This window comes from Nelumbo lutea, chromosome 4 (assembly GCF_056320005.1).
Source record: "Nelumbo lutea isolate HS-2025 chromosome 4, American lotus-T2T, whole genome shotgun sequence".
Classification (NCBI taxonomy): domain Eukaryota; kingdom Viridiplantae; phylum Streptophyta; class Magnoliopsida; order Proteales; family Nelumbonaceae; genus Nelumbo; species Nelumbo lutea.
The window spans coordinates 177,996-203,532 of NC_142687.1; the positions used below are offsets into that span (position 1 = coordinate 177,996).

At 39.4% G+C, this 25,537-nt stretch overlaps 1 protein-coding gene and 1 long non-coding RNA gene across 3 annotated transcripts in view; one reads left to right on the forward strand and one right to left on the reverse strand.

Annotated features, from left to right (window-relative positions):
• LOC148853272 (classical AGP protein) overlaps positions 1 to 25,537 on the reverse strand; it is a 34,320-nt gene continuing 8,783 nt past the window's right edge. Inside the window, exons 3-5 of the mRNA XM_088986793.1 lie at positions 635 to 706; positions 334 to 554; positions 1 to 243 (exon numbers count right to left, since the gene is read on the reverse strand). Coding sequence (XP_088842919.1) covers positions 138 to 243; positions 334 to 554; positions 635 to 706 — 399 coding nt within the window. The 3' untranslated portion in view covers positions 1 to 137. The remainder of the gene's footprint in view (positions 244 to 333; positions 555 to 634; positions 707 to 25,537) is intronic.
• Positions 5,785 to 12,625, forward strand: LOC148853273 (uncharacterized). Of its 2 annotated transcripts, XR_016113445.1 has the most exons (3): positions 5,792 to 5,947; positions 10,936 to 11,984; positions 12,209 to 12,625. It is a non-coding gene; the product is annotated as an uncharacterized LOC148853273 (long non-coding RNA). The 2 variants fall into 2 exon arrangements; XR_016113446.1 differs by lacking the exon at positions 10,936 to 11,984 and having other exon boundaries at positions 5,785 to 5,947.

Here is a 25,537-nt window from a genome sequence, read left to right on the forward strand (position 1 = left end):
TTTTGAACATGTATATTGTCAGTTTCTATAAAGTTCTTAATTGCTATAAGGATTTTTTTTTACAACACCAAACGCAAAGTAAAGAGAATAGTCAATTAACTTGTTGACGAAAAAACATTTTTCTACAAAGCAAATCATTAGAAATGATCCAGCGGCTGGGATTGATATGTGCGCCGCCTCAATTGAGACTCTGTTGTGGGTTGTTGCAAAAATATTCTTGTAGGATCATTTGGATCAACATACCTGTGTCGGAAATGAAATTTCATTATCCTTTTCTAATACCAATACAATACAAAGATGAAAAACTTCAACAGCCACAATGAGTGTACTTACGCGTGTCTCATCATTTCCTCAACTGGCGTTTGAGCTGCTTGTAAAGGATCCAAACGAGGTGCTGTCTCGGATACAGAATGAGCAAAGTATTGACTGTATTGTTTCACTGAAGCAGTCAGATTTAAAAATAGAGGGACAAAAGTTCCGCAACCCCCCTCCTTGAACACGATCTTGAATGAGTGAGTCGAGTAAAGAGCCCTGTGCTGATCGTCTCGCACAACCTGAAATTACAGAAAAAAAAAATCACACAAACACAAACACACACACTCTCTCTCTCTCTCTCACACACACACACACTTACAGGTTCAAGAAGACCTGAGATGTTGTTGCAAAAGAATATTGGCTGATTGAATTTTTCACCATGAACATAAAGCTGCAAATCAAACAGGATGTGAATTAGGCACTGAACAGAACAGAATGGTGAAACAGGATTCATCTAGTCGGGACAAGGCTTATATGATGAAGATAATGATGACATGCTACTCAACAGTAACATAATTGCTAGCCCTTCCAAATGAACCTCTCATTTTATAACCCATTTGAGCTACTCCTATGTTCCTTTGAACTCTGCTGACCGCCTGACCCTATCCTTCCAAGTTTCAGAAATGAGTTTAAATAATGTAAGAAATAAAACTCTTAATTACCTAAACGATTACACCAAAACACAATCAAACTAACCATTAAATGCCCTTAACTCCAATCAGATTGATGTATATATTCATTTATTGTAAATGAATAAAAGTACATAATTGTTTCATGTTATAATTGGTGGGCAAAACTGATAAGTTACACCTAACCCCTAGACTCGCTTATGGTACTGCATTGGGTGTCAAATTGGGTTGTCTTTGATATGCCAATCAGTGAGATCCTTCGGGGGTCAAAACATGGGTATGTTGGGGCAATTTAAGAATTCACTCGAGTGGGTGATCATAGTGACAAAGTGAATGATTGGGATTACACTCTCATATGGTAACCAAAACTGCTGGCAATCGATTTCAACCGTGTTTGAGATTTTTTTGCAAAATATATTTATGATAATATATATATTATGTTTTAAGAAAAAATGTTTGCAAAAGGTTTTAATTCCCGGGAACCATCAAAGTAGAGAATGCAACACTACACCTTGCAGCCAGGGGAGAGGTCATTCCCTGTCAGGCAGTGTTTGATCATTATGGGCTAAGAGTTAGTGTAAGAGACAATTTATGACTGTTTTACTTGATGGACTATATCTCACCTAAGTCCATTGTCCTTGGGCCTTCATAGGATGGCTGGATTCAGTGATTATTTAATGTAAATGTTGGGCCCATTAGGAGCCCATTCTGATGGACTCGGGGGTTCACTGTACTTGACAGTGAATTCGGCTAGGTTTCTTTACAAAAATTAGGCCGAACCCATATGGGCTAATGTGAGGCCATTGTTGGGGTCCCATACCATACAAAGAGAATCAAATGGGCCAACAACTACCTAAGAACGTGAACCACTTACTTAATGGGCCTAAAGCCCATGATTAATTAGATTAATCAAGTGATCACATGACAACTTAAGCTGTCATGTGACTTGGGCGAATATGGGTGTGGTTATGGGTCTAGATCAACCATTAGGATAAAAGGATAAGTCTTATCCACTTAGAGAGTCCAAATCCAAATAAAGATTTGGATTAGAAACCTCCTAATTCGATTAGGAGTGGTGATCCTTAAGGCTTATAAAAGGAGGAGGGCGAATTGCTTCAGTTATCAATCTGCTCTCAGTTCTCTCTTTTTGCTCTTGCCGCCCCAGAAACCCTAATTCGACCTCCAGTTCTTGAACTGATAAAGATCAGTTATGACTTCTGATTTTTTAAGAAAATATCATATTCAATTCGTGCTCACCTCCCTTGCTTGATCCAAACAGTTGGATTACAGTTTTTGCTGAAAAACTGTGTTGCTGAACCGGCTTCGATTCAAGCTGTGCCATTTTCAGTGGAAGCTGGTTTTGGAACTCTCTTTAGGCGTGAACTACCGCTTTGGGAGTTACATTTGTGGAATCCGTATCAGATATACTTCTCCCTTTCTTTTGGTTTTAAATTGGTCCAGTTTCAGTGCAAGAACGATCCTAGAAAAATGCAGCTTTTCTAAAACTGAAAATACAATTCCCGAAAGTGTGAAAGAATTTTTTTTTATTTTGCCCAACCATCTAACACGGTTCGGCCATCCATATGATGGATTTTCCCTTCACTAACAAACTCACGAACAGAAGTTTCATTCCACCCCCACAAATTTTCTATCATCAAAGTGGCATGTCACTTCCTTATCAACCTAGCCATTTATCAACTCAAATAACACCCTAACAACAACATCTTCCTTGTTCAGAACTAATAAAAAAATAGTGGGACACACTTCTGCCAAAGGCTGATCTGAACACTAAATGTCCTTCCAAAACAGAGCTCTGCTTTCATCCCCCCTCAAGTTTTGCTGAAACAACGGAAGATGAGTTATGATTCCTTTCCATACACTAGTGCTATAGGATTGTTGTGGCATAAATGTGACCCAGTCCGTCAGAGACCTTCCATATTCACATTCAATAACCTAGCACCATTACTGAATTGATTCCTCTCCAAACCTCCACAACCATTTACATTACAGAGCATCATTCATCAACCTTAGCCCTTATGAAACCCACTCCCCCCAGCTCTTTTGGTTTGAAGATAGAATCCCATGCAGCCAAGTGAATTTTCCTTTCGTCATTTGGACCTTCCCAGAGGAAATACCCTCAGTTTTTCTAGCACACTAGCAACTGAAGCCGGTAGTGAGAATAGTGACAGATAAAAAGTGTGGCAAACCGGAGAGAACGCTCTGGATTAAGATTACCAATCCCCGTTTAGATAAGTACCTCCCTTTCCACCCTGCCAATCTCCTCTTGCATCTCTCAATAGAACTCTCGATATGTAAAAATAGCTCAGCCCTATTGCCCATGGTTTTGAAAGCTGGACCAGACTGGACAGCCAGACTGGTTGACCCAGGAACCAGTCATGGGTCCAGGCCCGGCTATAGACCCCAAAGCCATCCGGCCGAACTTCAATCGGACCACTTGACCTGGGAACCGGTGGTCAAAGCGGTTTCGTTTCTGAATCGGTATTCAAAACTATGCTTTTGACCCTGGAGCTTTCTCTTTTATTTTTACTAATAAATAAACTTCAATATTTTATTCAATGAAACTAGAAACAACAATACAAGAGACCCCACAAGAGGTAATAGGTGCAAGTGCAACCTGCCACATAGTATAAGGCTCAGTTTGGAAAGAGTACATAAAAATATGTACAGTGCAAATACAAACAGAACAATACAAAATACAGGATTTTGCACTCTACATATTTCTATTTGTACTACCCATCCAAACTGAGTCTAAAGAACGAAATACCGAGAACATACAAATAAGCCCAAAACATTTGATCCGTATTAACCCCTTGTTCGACTAAAGTATTCGTCATCCTATTAACCGTTCTCCTTTCCCATTGGATCCTCAGGGTCATTATTGCAATTTAGCCATTTGAATCTCTTAATTTCATTCCAAAATCCCCTTCAACAACCAATTGGTCAAAGTTGAGTTGTCTTGCTAATTTTACCAACCTACTACCAGTCATTCTCCTTTCCCAAAAAAAAGTTCAAGGTGCAAAAAAATCACGAAGGAATGTTTGCGCCCAAGGTGCAAGGCGAGGTGTGCACCTTTTTGAAACAAGGCACAAGCTTTTAAAAAATTCAAAATATGCAAAAAATGTCAAAACACAAAAAAAAAAGTAAAAAAATCAAATACATCAAGAAAACATAAAAAAAATAGCTCAGCCTTAAATAAAAAAAATGCAAACGTTAATTCAAAACAAATATTTTAAAAGCCTATTAGCTCAAATCATAACACATAAACATAACATATAAAACATAGTCAAGTTGATTTATCAAAAAACAAATTCAAGCATATCGAAATTTCAATCTCTTTATTTCTTTTCCAATTGCATTATTTCAGACTGTAAACATAAACTTACCATAAGCTAAGTTTCCTTGAGCTGCTCCTAAGATGTAGTCTCTTCTATCATTGATTCTGTTATCAATGACTATCAGGCATGAAAATGGTTCCTTATCCCATAAAAAAGGATATTGAACTAAGACCCAGCTACAAGCAAGCAGCTGAAGAGGAGCATCAAAAACTCCAGAAGAAAGATGGTTTGCAGTCCTAAACGGACCAGAAGCAGGAATCTACTCAGAATGGAGTGAGGTTCTCAAGAAGATCGGAGGAACATCCTACGTCTTCAGAAAATACAAGAGTCGAGAAGAAGCCCAAAAGGCTCTTAAAAGCTTCAACACACAGTTGCAGCAGAAAGCCGTGATCCCTCAGGTTGCAAAACCCAAGATCAAAAGGCAGTTCTCCAGACCAGAAAAGGAAGAAAAACCTAAGGTGGAGGATAAAGAAAGCAACCTACGAACTCAGTCAGGAAGATTTCCAGCAACTCTGGATCAAAGCCAGAATATCAGGGGAAGAAGCTTTCGTGCAGGAGAAGTTCTTCACTGAAGACAAGAAATTAAAGAGTTCTTTTAATTTCTTAGCTGGTGCCAATCCAGAACTAATTTTCCAGTGTTTTAAAGCTGGATTAATTAGAAACATTTTTCCGAGTTTTAGCTTGGAAGAATTAAAGTTCCTTCCCAAGGACTTCAAGAAGGCCATTAAGAGATTCATCAAGGTCCTTAATGAAAAGAAGCCGATCTACATCAGCTTCCACAGCACATTACCATGCTGGTATGAAGGAGAATGCTTTCCGGCATATCACTTTATAGAAGTCGGAGTGGCATCTGACAACAAAAGGTTCTCACCATCAACTGTGAAGGAGGGACAGATCAAAGAAAGCATCATCGATCAATGCAGAATCGATGGATTCAGAGCGATCACCCAGAAACTTCTTGGTGTGAACGAGACTTCGAAGATCAAAGTCAATTATTGCAGCAATAATGCAATAATTACGTCATGGTCGACGAAGAAAATATCTGCCAAAGACGCAGATGAATTCCTTGGATTCGAAGAAATATTCAAGGAGCAAAAGATAGTGGTGGATCCCGCCACTAAAATTATTCTCACATCAATAATGCGAAAAGCATTCAAGTGGGGAGAAAGAGAAGATGCTGCTGAAGCAAGCAATGACACCAGCCACCAATAATGGAGGATGAAGTCGACAAAAGAATCAACAACTGGCAAAAAGAAGTACGCGCACTTATTGAAAGAGCACGTCAACTCTGGAATCTTCGGCAGAAGAAGACAGAAGAAAACGACAGCGCACCGAATAAAGGAAAGTGCGAAACAGATGTCGAAGGGCTGCCACCAGCCAAAAAGCAGAAGAGATAAGATTGAATCTTATCTTCAATGGACAGGTGTCCAAAGTCTTGTAACCGGGAAACCGGATAAGAGTCTATATAAGGAGACTCAAGTCTCATTTGTAAGGCATCTCTTGCCAATCTCCGCACCCCTCTTCTCTTCTGATCCATTCTCTCTTCCTCTATGGAGGCTAGACCCAGGAAAGGAGAGTAGTTCTCCAAGGGAGACTTCCACTGTAGGAAGCAGCAAAGGCGCCCCGTCAGGGGATAAGTCCTACTTTGTAAGTTCTATTTTATATCTTCAATAAAGATGTTTTGAATTCCATATCTGTTTTTCTTTCAGTAGTTAGTTTTCTTTTGATTTCATGGTGATTATGTACGGATCCTGTTAACTGCTTGCTGTGTAAGTCCCGTTGTTAGGCAGGTGGCCGTTTTGTAGGGCAAATAGATCTATCGGGTGAGGCAGAAAACCATGAAAGTCTCCAGAAACAAATACTACGTTGCAGAGAAGACATAGGATAGGTCAAGAAAACCTCAGATTGAAGATGAAATAGGCTTACTTAGTAGACTTAGGATGCCAGGTTGCATACTACTAGGAAATCCCCTATTAGAAAAATCTTGGGTAGATTTAAGAATTCCAATAGGAAAAAGAAGATGAACAGTCAAAAGTTCAGAAAATCCGAAAAGATAATAAGGAAAGTCGTATGGGCGACTATAAATAGCAAGAATCCGCTGTTGCTACAACTCATAGTGGTAGCCGAGGTACCACGATCTGTTATCCAAACAGATCAGAAGGCGCTCGCTCAAAAAATTGGTATCAGATCTTTTAGAGCCTGAGCCAAGAGCCCCCTCTTCTGATTCTGATAAAGAAGTGCTCTCGGACAAAACTTCTGTTTTTCCGATTTGGAAGGTTTGGAAGATTCTTTCTTCCTGAAATATTTTCCTGGTTTATAAGCCCTACGCTTTTTCTTCCAGTACTTGATATATTTCTTTTTAAAAGTTTTCTTCTTCGAAAAACTCTTTTTCTTGCTTGGAGCACAACCATATTGATTTATGCTAGAAGCAATTTTTGGACAACAACTTTTACTAAATCTTTTAAGTTGTTTTTGCTGCTTAGAAAAATTACATATTTCATTAATTTCATCTTTAACTAGTCTAAGGGCATACCCAAATGAGTACTTAGTTAGACTGTTAATTGTTTCTTTCCATTTAGAAAGAACCTTAATTCCTACAACAGGAACCTTGATTATAAACTTCTCAATCCATTGAGGAAATTCAGCTTGAGGAAGTTTATACATGTTGGATTCATAATCATATACGAATTCCTGTAAAGAACAAATATTTCAAAGTTGCATATTTGTCAACCTTACTCGAGCTTCTTGTTGCTCTCTTTTAATCTCATTTTGTTTGTCTTCAACAAAATTGAGACCTATGAACATCAGATAGAAAGCACTAATTATGCTATCTAGGATTTCTAATCCACTCTGATCTTCATTCCATTCTGTACGCTGAATTAACAGCTTGGCTATGCCTCCTGTTTTATGCTCACAGAGCAGTAAAACATTCTTAGCATACATGTATTCAGCCGAATTGGTTTGAACAATTAAGCTGATTTCTGTAGCCCATTTGTCTATAAGCTGTTTTCTCTGCTGTGTATCATATACACAGTCGAGATCAAGGAATGTGTATATTCCCTTGCTTATTCCTTCTGTTCTAGAAAAACTAGAAGCAGATGGGTTAGACGTAGCTGAGCTACTTCCCTTTTCAAAGAAAGGAAGGCCTGTGCCTTTTCTTTTCTTTGCTTCATCACCCATTTTCTTGGATGAATCATTGCTCAAGGGTTCTTTACCCTTATCAGTCATTCCTGACTGTGTTCCTGAATGTGCTGTTTCAGGATTGAGTCTCACTTGAAACTCTGAATCAGAATCTGAGTCTTCTTCAGTTTCTGGTTCTGAGACTAGAGTGTTTATGTTCAAATTATGAACACTTCTCTCTATCTCATATTTTTCCCAGAGATTTTGATCTTCTGAGAATTTTTTCTCTAGCTCTTCATCTTCTAGAGCCATGAGATTCAGAAGTTCAGTGGCATAGTTATCCACTTCTTCCGAATAGTCCTGTTCCCAATCAATGGAAAAGAACTTTCTTTCTATCTCTTCTGACAGATAGCCCATCTATTTACCAAATGACCATCTGAGAGATCCTTCAGCTTTTGAGCTGCCTAGGTCTACATTTCCTACTTCAAAGTTCGGATACGAGTACCTAAATAACCCTAGATTTGGTTCGGGTCTTATTTGAAGCTGTTTATCCGAATCCATTTCCGGAGCTTCTTTTAATGCAGTAATCAACTTTTCGTTGCACTTGCATTCATTTTGATTATCAGTTATGTCCTTGATAATCTTTGCTGATGACATCTCTAATTTCTCAGATATCTCATCAACTCTTTCTATTAAAGACTTAATTAAGTCTTCTATTGTCTTAAGGGTTGTAGGGGTTGTAGTCATCCTACAATGGCCTTAATAGCAACTCGAAGTTCTTCGATTTTGCTTTCTATTTCTGTTAATCTATCCTCTGTGAGGGGATTAACTATTTTTCCTGGTATCTTATCGATTTTTTCAGCATTTTTGCTTATTAAATCGGTAAGTTCCCTAAATTTTTGATCATCTATCCCCCCTCTTTTAAAAGAAGAGAATAGTTTATCAAACTGTCCAAACGGTACTTTGTTTTTAGATAAAGCTTCACTTGGATCTTTCTGTAAGCCGAAATAGCTTAACAGTTTTGACAGATTTAGCCAATTTCTAGCTACAATCTGATTTATGTTATTGCATGACTGCAATATTCGTGATAATGATGCATTACCACTTGTGAACACATATTGGTTCGTTGTTTGGAGTTCCTGAAGTTTTTTAAGCTTCAAGTATTTTCCTTTCTTATAGATATGAGGAGATTTCAATAAAAGATTCGTCATTCTATAAGTTTATCAAGTTTCTCTCCAAACTTGTCTATCCTGTTGGATAGCAGAGCTAACTCTAACAGAGGTAGTTCTGATTTCTTTTTAGCTTTTTCAAGCTCTCTATAGATTTCCTTTTCTCTAGGTGGTTCTGAAGATTCTCCTGTAATTAGGAGTCTATCTCCAGTTACAGAGTATCTAGGTTTCTCTCCTAAATATCTCTTGTTCTTGGCTATGTCAATAGCCCATTCTTGCTCTATGGGACTAATTTCAGCAAACTGGTTGCCTTCTACTTGTCCTATTTCTGAGAAGATATCATCCAACCCCATGTTGGTCTTCTTTCTAAAATCTATCGAATGGATAGAATTTGTAAGAGCGTAGGCTACGACATAAGTTACTGAAAATAACTTGTCACCTACTTCCATCAAGTCTGACCTTTCAAACTTGTGGATGAAACTTAGAGTATGATCTAAGTTCTTTGTTTCCAGACTTAAAACTACCCGTATTTTTAGCAAACGGACCCCTAAGTTTTCTGACAATTGACAATAGCCAGCATCAGTTAATGGAAGATGGAAAAGACTATTTTACCCTTATTCTTCTTCAAATTTTCAAAACAAAGCAAATTAGGGTTTCTAAAGATCTCCCAACTCTTGAATCTCAAAGAGTTAGTGAATCACTTAGCTTTCTTTTTTGTTTTCTATACGATTTCATAGACTTCCATTTTTCCCTCTCCTTATTTCCATGGTTAAAATAGAAATAGTAATAAGAAAAGGAAAAAACAACAGAAAAAAATTAGAGATTTCATTTACATTTACCCATCGTCATCATGTGTTATAAACTAAGTTGCTAAGATCAAGGTTCAAAAAATCGACATGTATCGGCCCGTATTGGCCGATACGTTTCATATTGGGAGCCCCCCGATAATACCCCTATAGAGGGTGTATCGGGTTTCTGATCGGTTCGGGGGGTGGAGGAGCCTTAAACCGGCCCCCCTTGAACCAGTTTTGAAAAAAAAAACAGTACCGATACCGCCGCATACGCCCTACCGGCATATCAATATTTAGAACCTTGGCTAAGATTGAAGAACATCACAATGAAGAAAAGAAGTTCTGAGGTTGAAAATACAAAAAGGACAGAATTTTCTGAAGAGAAAATTGGTTGATGTCTATATAAACAGCGAAAGGAGCATCCATCGGAGATTTTAGAAATCTCTACATGAGGAAAGGGAACAATTGAGAGAATAAGGAAATTGGAAATCAGAGTTCAGAGTGTGACATTAGAGAAGCTCTTTCAATTTCTGGTTCGTCTTTTGTTAGTATAGGGGTATTTCTGTCTTTATACTTATGTTAAGGTTGCTGATCTGTAATATTATATTAGAACTAGTGTCCCTCACTTAAATAAGGGCACACGTGTCTTTTCCATTATATTAGTAATATAAAACATGCCTGGCCGAATAGGAGAAGTAATTTTTCCCCAATTCGAACCAGACTTTCTCCTCTCCTTTTCTCCTCCTTTCTTTCTCTCTCTTTCTTTCTTCTTTCTTCTTCTCTCTTCTTGGTTGTTATCAGACTAACAGAACTCAAAGGCAGGCCGAATTATAATATGGTATCGGAGCTCAACTAAGCAACTATTATCTTCCCAGATTTCTGTTTTTTGCGCACTCAATCTAGGGTTTTCTCTTGATTTCTCTGCTATCGATTGGAGATAAGGGAAAGGGCTGAAAAGGTGTAGTCGCCCTCTTCCCTTGGAGGTTTCTATGCCTCCAGTTGTGTTGTTCGTGGTCGGTTGTTGTGGTCTCTAAGAAGCCATCCCCTAATCGATGAAGAGAAGAGGGCTAATTCGTGTGGTGCAGTGGGTGTCTTGTGTGGACTGATTTTCTTCTTGTGTGGTTTGTTTTTTGGGTGATGAGGAAAGAGTTTTCTATGCATATGTTTTTTGTTATAAATCAAATAGGAAGAATGTTTTAGATCGTATGATGGGATTTTAGACTGTGTGTGCTAGGGTTTATGCTGTTTTTTTTGTGATTTGAAGGGGGAGTGGTTCTCATATCGTGGTGAGATTTCAGGTAGTCATAGGGTAGGGTTTGTGGTGCAAGGAGTGCAACCTTCAGCAATAACAAGTGCTGAAACCAGTGTGGTTAGTGTGATCAAGTAGTGTGCAGTGTGCTGAATTCAGTAGTAATAGAATTCAGCAATGGGAGATAACAGTAGCAAATCTAATGTGATGATACTTGTTGACTACCTAAATGTTCAAATGACTTCCACTAAACTGAATTGAGAGGATTATATACCTTGGGCTAAATCTGTAAAACTTTTTCTATAGGCAAAGAAGAAGGTGAAACACATAAGGGAGGAGAAACCCTCCACTGATTCTCATGAGTATGAAGACTGGGAACAAGATGATGCACAGATTATCACGTGGTTATGGAACAGTATGGAACCCAAGATTAGTGTAAATTTCATGTTTCTTGACACTGCCAAAGATGTGTGAGACCATGCTAGGAAGTTGTATTCTGGTCAAGACAATACAACCAGAGTATATCAGTTGTATCAGGAATACATTAATCTGCAACAACAAGGAAATCGGAGTCTTGAGGAGTACAATGCTAGTATGAGAAACATTCGTAATGAGATGAATGTTTATCACCCCCTCACTTTTGATGTCAAAATTCAGCAACAACAGAGAGAACAACTTGGTGTGACACGATTTTTGGTGGGGCTGAAATCTAAGTATGAACCAATGTGGGCTCAAGTACTAAGAGGGTCAGCTCTCCCTTCCTTAGAGGAGGTGCTTGCTCGACTTCGGAGGACTTCCATTGGATCTACTGAGAACTCTAATGTCTCAGATAAATCAGCCTTTGCAGTGTCAAGGGGTCGTGGTGTTAGAGGTGGAGCTCGAGAAGCTCAATCTGGACGTGGTGGTAGTAGTGTCCGGTATATGGCCAGAGTGGTGATGGTGGATCTACATATAACCGTAGTGGTGGTCGTACTGGAAGTAGAGATTCAGGGGGAGCCCGTGGTAAAGGACGTGGCTCGGGTCCGAGGAGATGTACTCATTGTGGTATAGATGGACATACCATTAATTATTGCTATGACTTGCATGGTCCACCCTCAACCTGGGCCAATCATGCCACTAGTGACACTAGTTTCAGACAGGAGAATCGTTCAGCTGATCAGATGCCTCCTACATCCACAGATGTTCCCGAGAAGGAGATGGGAGTATTCCCCGTGATGAGTATGAGAAGTTTGCCCAATCCACATCTTAGCAAAACACAACTACTTTCGCACATTCAAGTATGGCTTGTTCGGCATCCACACCCAATCCCTGGATTATTGACTCTAGAGACTCCGATCACATGACTGGGACTCCAGGTGTGTTTTCTTCCCTCTCTCATTGCTCAACATCACAATCTGTTACTCTTGCTAATGGTTCCACATCCTCGATTTGTGGTGGTGGCAATGTTCACTTGACCCCCTTATCTTTATCATTGGTTTTGTATGTCCCTAAATTTCCGTTTAACCTTATGTCTGTTAGTAAGCTGACCAAGTCACTTAATTGCTCTATTACTTTTTACCCTTCTATGTGTGTTTTTCAGGATCTCCAGACAGAGATGAAGATTGGTGGAGGGCATGAAGCCGGTGGATTGTATTATCTTGACAGTGGTGGAAAAACATCAACAGCTCTCCAGTCATCTCTCTCTCCTCTCCAGTGGCACTGTTGATTTGGTCATCCTTCGCTGAAAGTTTTGAAATCTTTGGTTCCTTCGTTGATTCAACTTTCTGTTTTAGATTGAGTCATGTCAGTTGGGGAAACATCATCGTGTTCCCTTTAGTTTTAGGGTTGATAACCGTGTGTTGAGTCATTTTTCTTTGGTTCATTCAGATGTTTGGGGTCCTTATAAAGTGATGTCATATAATGGATATAGATAGTCATTTTTGTTGATGATTTTTCAAGGATGACGTGGCTCTATTTAATGAAAGAAAGAAGTGAATTGTTTACCATCTTCCAAAAATTTTATGCTGAGATTCACAATCAATTTGGTATTCACATTAAAATTTTGCGTTCTGATAATGGCCGTGAATATTTATCTTCATCATTTCAAGAATACTTGGACCAACATGGCATTATACATCAAACCTCATGTACATACACCCCACAACAAAATGGGGTGGCTGAGAGAAAGAATCATCTTTTGGAAACAACACGATTCCTCATGCATCACATGAATGTTCCCAAACCCTTTTGGAGTGATGCGGTGCTTCTTGCTTCTTGATTAATTGGATGCCCACATCTATCCTTGATGGTCATTCCCCATTCACTACCTTGTTTCCCACCTTGTCTCTGTTTCCTCTCTCTTCGGGTTTTTAGGTGTCTGCTTCATCCATAATCTGGGCCCCGAGAAGGACAAGTTAGATGCACAATCCATTAAGTGCATCTTTCTTGACTATTCTCAGACCCAGAAAGGGTACAAGTGTTACCGTCCTAGTTCTCGACGTTCCTTTGTGTGTTGATGTTACCTTCTTTGAATCTACTCCGTTTTTCTTGGGGTCCGGTGACGCTTCTTCCTCCTCATCACCTCCCCCTCTTCCACTTCCAGTTGTCGATTATGTTCCCCTTGTTCCAGTCGTGACCAAGTCCTTGCCTCCAGTGCCACCACCTGTTGAACGCCCACCTATCCGTCAAGTGTATATACATCGCCCACATGTATCGGCTGCTACTCCTCCGGCTCCATCACCGTCGACAGATCCGACAGTTGTCTCCACACCAGCCCCAGACCCAGTATCTGATCTTGATCTTCCCATTGCCTTGCAGAAAGGTAAACGCACTTGTACCCTTCATCCTACTTCTAATTATGTTTCACTCACTCACCTTTCCGCTTCCCATCGCCAGTTTATCTCTTTGTTACCCTCAGTTGTTGTCCCTAAGGATGTCCAGGAAGCAGACCGTCAGTTGTAAGTAGGTTTATATTGTTAAGTATTTACCTAATGGTAGTGTAGAGCGTTTGAAAGCTAGATTGGTTACAAAAGGGTATTCCCAAACCTATGGTATTGACTACACAGAGACCTTCTCCGCAGTTGCTAAGATAGGTTCGGTTCGTGTTGTGATCTCTCTTGTTGCTATGTATGATTGGCCCCTCTATCAGCTTGATATCAAGAATGCTTTCTTGCATTGTGTTTTGCTCGAGGAGGTCTATATGGAGCAACCACCAGGGTTTGTTGCTTAGGGGGAGGATGGTAAGGTATGCAAACTAGAGAAGGCTATTTATGGGCTTAAACAGTCTCATCGAGCATGGTTTGGTAGGTTCAATGAGGTGGTAAAGAAGTTTGGTATGAAACAGTGCCAAGTTGATCATTCAGTCTTCAATCATGACTCTTAAGCAGGAAAAATCCTATTGGTGGCGTATGTAGATGATAGTGTTATTACCGGGAATGATAAAATGGGCATTGATTGGTTGAAGACTTTTCTACAGGAACATTTTCAAACAAAGAACCTTAGTAAATTGAAATATTTCTTGGGGATTGAACTAGCAAGGTCGAAGCACGGTATTAATTTATGTCCAAGGAAATATGTGCTTGATTTGCTGGAGGAAACAGGTTTGTTAGGTGCTAAACCAGCTAAAACACCTATGGAAACAAATACTAAGCTGAGCAGTAATATGGGTGAAGTGTTTGAAGACCCTGGCAGATACTGGCGACTTGTAGGTAAACTAAACTACCTAGCCATTACTCTGCCAGATATTTCATTTGCGATTAGTGCGGTAAGTCAGTTCATGCAGAAACCTCTGGTTCCTCATTGGGATGCGATTCTAAGAATTGTGATGTATTTAAAAGGGGCCCCTGGTCGTGGTTTGATATGCAAAAGTGGTGGAAAACTTGAAATAGAAGGGTATACCGATGCTGACTAGGCCGGTTCTATGTTTGATAGGAGGTCTACCACAGGCTATTGCACTTTTCTTGGGGGTAATCTAGTGACAAGGAAAAGTAAGAAGCAGACAGTCGTGGCGATAAGCAGTGCAGAGGCAGAATATAGAGCTATGACACATACAGCTTGTGAATTAGTGTAGCTAAGGAACCTTCTACAGGAGATAGGATACAATATTAACACTCCAATGAAGCTCTATTGTGACAATCAGGCTGCAGTTCATATTTCTTCTAATCCGGTGTTTCATGAAAGAACCAAGCACATAGAGGTTGACTGTCACTTTGTGAGAGAGAAGGTGCTGAATGGAGTGATAGACACTGCATATGTTAACAAAGGGAACCAGTGGGTAGACTTATTTAGAAAAGGGTTGAGTCGGAGAAGAGTGGACTACATATGTAACAAGCTGGGATTATATGATATATACTCACCAGCTTGAAGAGGAGTGTTAGTGTAGGGGTATTTCTGTCTTTATACTTATGTTGAGGTTGCTGATATGTAATATTATATTAGAACTAGTGTCCCTCGCTTAAATAAGGGCACATGTGTCTTTTCCATTATATTAGTAATATAAAACATGCTTGGCTGAATGGGAGAAGTAATTTTTCCCCAATTTGAACCAGACTTTTCTTCTCTCCTTTTCTCCTCCTTTCTCTCTCTCTTTCTTTCTTCTCTCTTCTTGGCTGTTATCAGACTAACAGAACTCAAAGGCAGGCCGAATTATAATATCTTTCAAGCACAAATTTGACCATTAAATTGAACGAACAGTCCACCACTCCAGATTCTATATGCCTCTTCGAACTTGATGTAAAAATTTCGTCTTCCATCAAATTATACATGTCCAGATTCTAATATTAAAAAAAAAAAAAACAAAAAAGGCTAATTGGCTGCTTAAGGTTAGTTGGTACAGAACTGAATTGGTTCAGGCAGGTGGTGAGTCAAATTTCTCTGCAATTCCTTCGAGCTTCACAAATTTAAGTTACCAGTAAGGGTTACATTCACATTGTGGTGAAGGTTAAATTGAAGAGTGAGATCAACTAATGGCGCTTCAGCAGGGCCTGTATTAGGTTGGGTGGGGTCTCAGTGAAAGACTCTATGGGAGTGACAGTATCCAAAGGTAGAGAGAGTATCAGAATTCCAATTTCAGATTTTCAGGTCTCCTTAACATCAATTACTTTCTGCTTATAAGACCAGCTGCTGAAGTAGAATCCAGCAACATACCATGACAGAGACCAGCATGTTATCATTGGATAATTCCCCGTTTAGAAAACTCTGAACCTGGACCATCTCTGGATGTCTTTAAGCAAGAATTATTGATCTGGTGGTTATTGGCAGCTTTGAGCATTGCAGATGAACTCTAACAGCAATCCTGAACTAAAGCGAGGATATAGAGATAAAAAAAAAAGGAACTATTTTATTTTGAAAAATTGAACAATTAAAGGCAAAGTCAACTGTAAAAAGGTAGTTTTGGAATTAAGAAAAATTATACAAGTCAAGTGACATCACATGCGAACGGATTGTAACGACACACTAACGGTAAGGGAGGATTTTGCCAATTGTCAGAAAACATAGGGGTACTAAGTGATTTTTCAAACAGTAGGGCAAAATTTAAGTCCATTTGCTAAAACATAGGGGTAGCTTAAGTATTTTACCATTATTTCAAATAGCTAATGTAATGTTAAATATGTTTCATTCATAATTTTACATACTCCCTTTATTCCAAACCCCTTGTGGCAACACCAAACATGTCCTTGGGCATAAGCAATACGCAACATTGAAATACACCACACCTGTTTTAAATCACTAAATGATCCCCTATTTAGCTAAAATGTCAGTAAGAACATTCCATTCTTAGCACCCATCTGAACTCAGCCTCTACCTCCCTTGCTAACCATTTTATTTCCCTCATGTAATGTCAAAATATCCATAGCAGCTATTGATTAAGAAAAACCATAGCGGCTGGCTATTGTTCTTCAACCATTGACGATTGAACCGCCACCTTTGAGTCTTCTTCCATCTCAATATTTTTAAAGTTCAGAACTTTAGGTATCTTTAACCTATGCAGAGTTGCAGCAAAGCCAACAGCTGTCTTGATTGAATCACCAGCTCCAACCAGCCTGGAATAGAGTGCAATAACAGCACCATTGCAACCTTTGAGTAAATTTCCGCAGGTTCTAGATTTCCCAAAGAGCTTCCATCAAAGTTCTAATTCTGTCATTGCTTGGTGGTACCCATTGCCCATGATCTTTGGTTTTACCAATTGAGGACTTAGCTACTACTCTACATTTTCTAGAGATATCATCCATCAAGAATGAATTAAACACCTCTAAAGTCATCTAGCGTAGCACCCTCATAGTTATGCATTCTATAACAGCTCTTTTATTCTCTTTGCCTTTTGAAGATTATTGTGTTTCACCTCCTCCCACACGATCCATAGGGTCACCACTCTTGTACATCTCCACATTGTTCTCCTATTTATTAATACCAAAAGACCTGTGTTGAAGAAGCCAGCCACATCTTGAGGAGGTGTTCATCTGCAACCAAAAAGATAGGAAAACCAATCCCAAATGCACAAAACAAATATACTAGTGAATCCATTAGAAAAAGTGAAAAACAAGAGAATAAATATGTGGTGATGAGGGCCAATTTGGTCAGTTTCTCAAGAGCAACCTCCCTACAAAGAGCACTAATTGATGTGGCAGTAGTCCACTCCAAACCACCTTAACAGGAAAGAATGGCAGGGAAGGCTGGGAAAGTAAAAGGCTCTAACAAAGGAGGTACAATTAAACAAACTTGAAAAGAAGCAATCCTAACGAGGTTATCTGAACAAGAGGTATCTAGGAAAACAGCACTAAGAATTTAAAGCAGACTAATGACAAAGGGAAGCTCCATATCCCTGAGACCTCTTTTAAAGAAAAGGTCAACACCGAAGCAAGATCTCAAGGAAATTTGTGGAATTCAAGAAAACGGAAAGAATACTATGGAATGCCATCCAGGGGGAGGCCAAAGTTGCTCAAGCAACTAAATCAGTATCCCAACCATTATCCAACATACTATGTATGCTCACTTTTACCTTGTGCCACAACTGATCAGTTTACAATGGTAATGTAATCCCCATATCCATTTCCTAAAAGAGCAGTGATTTATCACTAGATTCCCTAAGCCTAGACCCCCTTTCTCTTTACACCTGTCCTCAGTCTCCCATTTCACTAGACGATCCTTCTTGGATCCTCCCTGCTCCCACAAGAAATCTCTCATGATTTTCTCTAATCTCTTGGGCACTAGCATTGGGATCCTAAAGGTTTAAAGGATATAAACTGAGTTCGTCAATGTGGACTTAACATGATTCTCCACCACCATTATATAGTTTCTCTTCCATATAACCAACTTCTTAGAGAGTCTCTTGACCACCAGGCCAACAAAGCTTACAACCCTAGGTTGCATTTGATTTCAGGGAAGATTTTGGTGGGGTGGGATGAGAAAGGGAAAATGGGTGGAAATTTTTCACATTCCACTGTTTGGTTGAAAAATGGGAAAATAGTAGGAACAACAGCTCCAATACCAATTATTAATTTTATTTTATTAATATTTATTGTTATCTAATTAATATATTTAATACTTTTATTATTAATTTATAGTTAATTATTAAATTATTTTTAGTTAACTAATATTTTTATGATTTATCTATTTTATTTTATTTAATAAATTAATTGTCTTTTTCCTCAAAAATTAATTAATTTTTTTGATAGGTAAAGGACAACATATTCATTCATTAATTAAACTAGTAAGTATACAAAGAGGCATCACAAAAGTAGGTGCAAGATGCAGCCTCAAAAACAAATCAACTTATAATTGAGCCCAAAACATAGATTCCCTATATACCCCTTGCTTAGCTAGAAAATCTGCCAATCCATTAGTAGACTTCCAAAGAATCCTTAGTCATATTAGATTTTAACAATTTGAATTTCTTCACAGCTTCCCTGTAGGTCCAAATAACAAAGTCTGTATCAGTCAGTCACCCAACTACCATCTTAGAATACCCCCCCAATTATCAACCTGTCCACGTTTAACTGTCTTGTGAGCTGCACCCCCTCCGGTACTGCTCGGAACTTAGCAAATATAGAATCTCCAGTCAAACTGGTTCTGCAAAGAGAGCAATTATATGCTCACCTCATCCCTTAGAACACACCCCTACACCTGAAGGCCCTCGCAAAATTAATTAAATTATTTTGTTGATTTTATTAAATAATTAATAATTTCTCATAAGTAATGGATCTAATATTAACTCTTGAAAATACTACAAGAATTGAGGACTATAATCGCACCTTTCTCCCATCCCATCTCATGACATCCCACAAACCAAACATGGGAAGGGAAGAATATCATTTTCCCCCTTCCCAGACCACAAAACAAATGCATCCCTAGGGTTTCAAACTAACAAAGAAAACGAGCTCCCCATCTCCTTTGCCTCCATATTTATTCCAACAACACAACTTTTCACCAAATTAACTCTTTAAGTCCTAAAACCCATTCACAAAGGCTAATCACTAGCCTTAGATACCTTACTTATTATCCAATCTCATCGAGAAAGAGGATTACATCACAACTAGGAGTTAGAAAATTGGAAGTTAATGAGATTCACTCTTGGTGATTTCTCGGGCAAAGAAAATCCAGTCAGCACCCTGGAATTACAGATTTTCTTTCAGGGAGATTGATTGTCTTGCAAGAAAGGTTAATGCAAATTTTGGATAGGTAAGAAAAACAGAAAATGGATTGGAAGATGTTTTAGCAAAACACAGGGCAGATAGACCAACCTTATTTTAGGAAAGCTGTAATTGCTGCAGTGAAAAAGAAACCGGGTGACCTTTGTACTTGAAATTTCTTGATTCCTCTATAAATTGGGCAGCTCCATTTCTTTCCACCCTCCAATCCACATTTCCCCATTCCCTCCAAAAGGAAAGACCAATCAACTAGATCATATGCTTGTTCTATGTTTCGCTGATACACCAACCCATTTCACCCTTTCTCTTCTTTTCTTTCACACACTAATCAGCAATCAAGATTCTGTCCCTGCCCAGACCATGCATTGGTGGGAGCCTCGTGCACTGGGCTGCCCCTTTTTATTTCTTAAACAAAAGAAAGGTCAAGAAATTGGGTGAAAAGGGCTTGTAGTGCCTTTTTCAACCTTAGAGACAAGACCTTTTCAATAATCTCATACGAATTCCCAACTAAGATTATTGAAGTATTTCAAGGGCTACCATCTGTTTTCTTTGAACAACTGCTTAAAAAGTTGCAATGACACCCAAGTTCATCCAACCTCTATCAAAAAACTTACAAAAGACCCCCACTAGATCTAATTTCTAGATCCTCAACAATCTTGGAAGAAAGCCATAAAAAAATCCATTTGGCCTTGAGGTGTTAGATCTATCAATCAAAAACATTGCTTCCTTAATTTCATCAACATTGAAGTTCATCTTCAACTTGCTAAAAACACCTAACACATCAAGACAAGCCATTACACACCTATAAGAAATAATCTACTCTCCAAAGGTCCATTTGTGGATGGATTTGAAATGATCCACAAAGGCTTTAGCAATGTCTTCATCCCATTTAATGGTCTCCCCTTCTAGCTCCAATCTTGGCACAAACTTCTTCCTTCTTCCATTTGTCTTCGCATGGAAGATTCTAGTATCCCATCTCCTTTCTTCAACCACTTTTTTAGAAAAGATTCATGGCAAAAAGGAAAATTGGGGGGGAGGGATGTACACAACAACCTAACGAAAGCAAAAAGCACCACACGACCCATCACCCATCCCTAAGAATTTACACAGGTAAAGTAACATCACTGTACAAAGCACCCCTTACCACCCCAGATTTAGCTAGGCCATCCACTACACTATTGAGTTTGCGAGAATCCATCTAAACACACAATGGATGACAATGTGATTTCTTTAATCTCATTTGGGAAGCTAATCAGTCTCTAGGGACCATCTTTCTGATTGTTCATCCAGAAGATCAACAAGCTTGAGTCTCCTCCCACCACTATTGAAGTAATGTTAAGATCCCTACTACAGCTCAAACCCACCAATAAGGCATGGACTTCTGCTTCAACAGTCTCTGTCTCTAATTGGACCACTAAAAGCCCAAATGAATTCCCATCTTTCTGATTCTTCATCCAGCATATCACCAAGCTTGAGTCTCCTTCCACCACTATTGAAGTAATGTGAAGATCCCTAGTGCATCTCAAACCCACCGGTGGGGCATGGACTTTTGCTTCAACAGTCTCTGCCTCCAATCAGACCATTAAAATCCCAAATCAATTCACCATTGGACTTTAAAATGCAACCCCCAACCCCAGAAAGTCCTCCGTGGTTTAAAGTCTTCCTGAAACTTCCATCAAACTATAAAATAAAGTCAGAAAGCAGCCTTAGGGAAGCAATAGTACTGAAGAACTCTGTCCCAACATTAGAGCTCAAGACTTCCCTCAAGCCTCTCCAAATCCCCAAAGGAAATACCTCTGAAAAGTTTTTCAACTCTCAGCCACGAAATAATAATACACTGAGTTCTTCCTTTCAACTCTTCTAAGGATGAACTCTTATAAAAATCTCTTATTGCATTTCTTCCAAATGCACCACATGACAGCATGAACCACTGCTACTTTGCAGCCAGTCCATTGAATAACAAAATCCTTAACTGAATTAGGAGGCACCCAATGGTAGCTGCTATCCTGAGAGAACTCCAGAAAAGACTGCCAAAGAGTACGGGCTATTTCGCAGTTGATCAACAGATGGCCACAAGATTCACCATCCTTCATGCACATAACACATATGCAATATAAAGATGGTCTTTCCTTTACCTTAAAATTTTGTTGAGAGTGTTGATACATCCACAAGAAGCCTCCCAAACAAAAAAGGCACACATTAAAGGAACCACAGAGGGCCAAACCTTCTTGCTAGGAAAGGGGTTCGGGGAGACAAATCTTTTCTTCAATACTTACACCTTGGCTTCTACCTCCAACTCATTTCCTCTCGCATCAAGATTATTTAAACTACTTTTTCAATTGTTACCTGATTTTTCCATTGTCTTCAGGCATCTTTTAGATCCAACTGCTCAATTCTAATACGAATTAATTCCTTCCTCTCCTCTAGCCTTTCAAATTCCTCCTTTATTCCATACTTCGGTTCTAGCTTTCAAAATTTCAAGCTTTTCATGGAAGATATATCCTTTCCATCCTTCCCCCATTCCTCCCTCTTCCCACCATTCCATTACCATTTGTATAAAGAAAGGATTTGAAAGCCATATATTATTAAAATTAAAAAAGGTGAAGGGCCTATAAGATGTCTTTCCTAAGTAAGCCAACATAAGGGCTAGGGCAACGATCTAACATTGGTCTTGAAAGTGCTCTGCAAATAGGCCTTCCCAATTCTCCTCCAAGACTATAGAGAAAAAAAATCTGTCCAACTCAGAACAAGTAACTGAAATATGTTTAAAAAGGAAACCCCAACTGTTCAAAACAGAACATCAGAGCATAAACAAATACAAAGGAGCACCACTAAAAATAAACACCACAACATAAAATTTACAAATTACAGTCTGGACCTGGGCAGCCCCAAACTAAAGACTCATTCCCCACCCTTTCTCTTGCTAGGGAATTTGCCAACACATTTGTAGACCTAGGAACCCGAATAAGGCATTCAATGAAATTCCAAATGCTACCACTCCCTGAAATTCCCAGGGTAGATGATCCTGTGCTTTTATCCAACATATATTACAGTCTGACCAATCCCCTTTGAATATGACATCTCTCCACCCCTACTGGTATATTAGTTTCAAACCTTGAATTAATGCAAACATCCAAATTACAGACTTGAAAACCAACCCTTCCTAGGGCTTTTACCAAAAACAACAGAAAAAATATCCAAACTGCAAATAAAAACCGGCAAATGCCAACAGCTCGATCCTTTATCAAACCTCTCTCTCTTCTATTACAACCAGGATAAGATGTACTTGAAACAAAACCTTGAAGGCAAATAGACTAATCCATGCACCAAAGAAAGACTTCTGCTAAAACTATTAACCTTCCCTCCTCGTCAGCAGCCACTTCACACCACCCCCAATCATTCTTCGTCCACAATTATTTCTTCTCCCCCTTCACCTTCCTCCCAAGCCTTGCCCCTTCCGCAAGAACTCTCGGTTTGTTAAATTCTTCCTTTCTGTTTTTTTTTTAACTATTCAACTGCTTTTCTCATTGTTGTTTCCCCTCCAAAAAAGAATAACCAGAGAGATTTTCCAATTGCCACCTGTGTCTATCTACTAGATGATCAATATCTACTCTCCCCTTCTCAGAGTTACCTTCCTCAAAAAACTCTTCAACTCCACTCCCCCCTCTCCTTTCCTCTTCTTCCTCACCTTGAGCTTCTGCAACTGCATTATTTTCCAACACTCGTGTTCTTCTCACCCTTCCCCCCTCCCTCCACAGCCACCTTTTCTAGGTCTTCCTTCCCAGCTAATGTTCTATTTACCTTCCTTCTCTTTTGTAAGCTTTATCCTATTTTTCCCCCCTTCTTCCTTTGTGAGTCTTCAACTTTTTTATTAGATGGAAGTGAACCTGAAATATTTTTGGCTGAGCCTAACTCCAAAGAGGTTGCCTTATCTCTATCTTTCAAAAAGGTTTGACCTCTAGCCTTGAGCCTTGAGTTTTGATCCCTTCCTTTTGTTAGCTCTCTTGAATCTGCAACAAGGGTCATCCCCAACAAGCCCTTCCTTAAGTTGATGAAAGACTTTGGTCACGTGAACAAGCTGCCTGTTTCCCAACCCTCTTGATTTTCTCAGTTCCCCTGTATTAAGAGTGTCATTAACAGTATTTTCCGAAATTCCTTCAATCCTCCTACCTAAATCCACCCCCCAATTTTCCTACTAAAACTGGTTTTCTCAAAACTTCCTACTCGCACACCTGATCCAATTCCACTACACTCGTTTCTCCCCTGAAAACCAAATCCAACTCCTTACTACCAATTCCTCTTGAACTTACTTTACTCTTTGATGCATCGCCAAGAGTAATTACTCCGCCCCCCTCAATCTCAGCTGGTTCAAAGGAAACAGTTGTCATCAAGACCCGAAAACGCTTCTCTACCACAACCCTGCCTTGTGAGACACCATCCTCAAAATCTAGTAAAAGCATTTGAGAATCATATAGGATCGCATCTGATCCTATTTCAGCCTTCGAAGCTTTCAAACAATTTGATGAGCTAAACTGTTCAGTGCAAACAAACTTTGTGGTCACCCACTCCCACACCTCTTTCTTCACCTTTCCTAACCTATTAAGAGGTTTTGAGACATGATATTTAAATCCTGCTACTCTTTTCGCCATCAATCAATTAGACTCACCGACCCTCACCAACCTCCTAGATGGCCAAACCCCTACTAGTCTTCTTTCTTCTATGTCTCAAATGATGAGAGAGAGAGAAAGATGATCAGAGCTTAAAAGGAAGAAGATGGATGCAAGTTATTGTCCATAATTACCCTTTCCTTTTATATCACGTGGTTGAAAGATGAAACACGAGAGTTGACTGACTTGGGCACAACATCTTTTGGGCTATCTAGCCTATTCGGCCCATCTCAGCTATTCAAGTGGCAAAGCCCGCATGGCCCAAACTCCGCACCAACCAAAGTCAGCTTGTTAACACCTATTCCTTCTAAGCCCTTCCTTCTAGAAATTACCTTATTGCCATTACTTACAAATGCCTTTTTGTCAGCCTCTTTAAAAATATTAAATAACTTTCCTCTTTTGTTATCCTCTTCTCTCGGCCCAAATCGTAAGACTTCATCTTACGAACCTAAAACTTCTTTTCCGCTCCCCTTTCCTTCCTCTCCTTCCACCGCGTGAGAAACATCTTCATCATCTTCTTCAACCTCAAAATAACCATTCCATAGCACCACTTCGACTTTCGTAGCGATCTAGACCGACCTTCAATGTCCCTCCATCCACAGATCATAGGAGCGAGGAAAGCACTACGGTTTCACCCCAAGCACCTTAGCCTTCACAGCGTACAACTCATCAAAGCAAAAAACTTCCAAAGATCCACCTACCGCAGATATTATTCTAACAACTAGATATCCTTTCCAGGGGTTGGACGTAAACCCTACCAACTTTACTATAGGGCTTGCTTTGGTAAATTCTTTCTCGATACAGGATGTCTTCCACCTTTCAAACAAAACCAGCCCCAAATCAGTTTTCAGTGTTGAAACTTCCATCACTTCATCTCCTACGTCAATGATAGCCCTATTATTGCTAAAAGGAAAAAAGGCGACAACATTTTTACTCTTAAGCTATTTCACCATTGAATCCAATATTAGTCTCCAGTCACTCAGTTTCTCCTTTGCAGTAATAACATGCCTCTTCTCCCAGTCACCATTTTCCACCTCCATCAACAACTTTGGCATGTTATGCAAGCTAGCAATGAGAATCAACCCCCATTTCTTTTGTTAGTAGTCACTGGAACTCACTGTAGTCCTGTTAGACTCTGGGCTCTCCTTCGTTTCTATAGGACGAGCGCCTTCTTTAGTTTTTCCTTCAACTTCTCTCTCAGAATTTCTAAGGTTGTGAAGCACAAGTACTATTGCAGTTCTTTAGAGATCCTCTTCCAGCCACTACCATCCTTTCCTTCTGGTAGGTAGACCATTTGCATATTTGCTTCTTCAGAGAACTCTACCATGGTTACAAACCAACCTTTCCTATTCCACTGCAATACCATCTCATACCTTCTATCTCAAAGAACTTCTCCAACCTATAGTTCTAACAGAGAACATCACACCATCAACAAAACCCTTCAACCACTGTGTTGCTTCTCCGACTAGGAAAATTGTAGCTTTCCTCTCTTCCCCGATCTTCAAGAACTGTTGGTCCTAACTCTTGCAATCTTCGAAGAGCGAACTTTTTTGCTTCAAGGTTCAAATTGTAAGAACCTTTTCTATGTCGTTGTATCCATCTCCGTTTACACACATT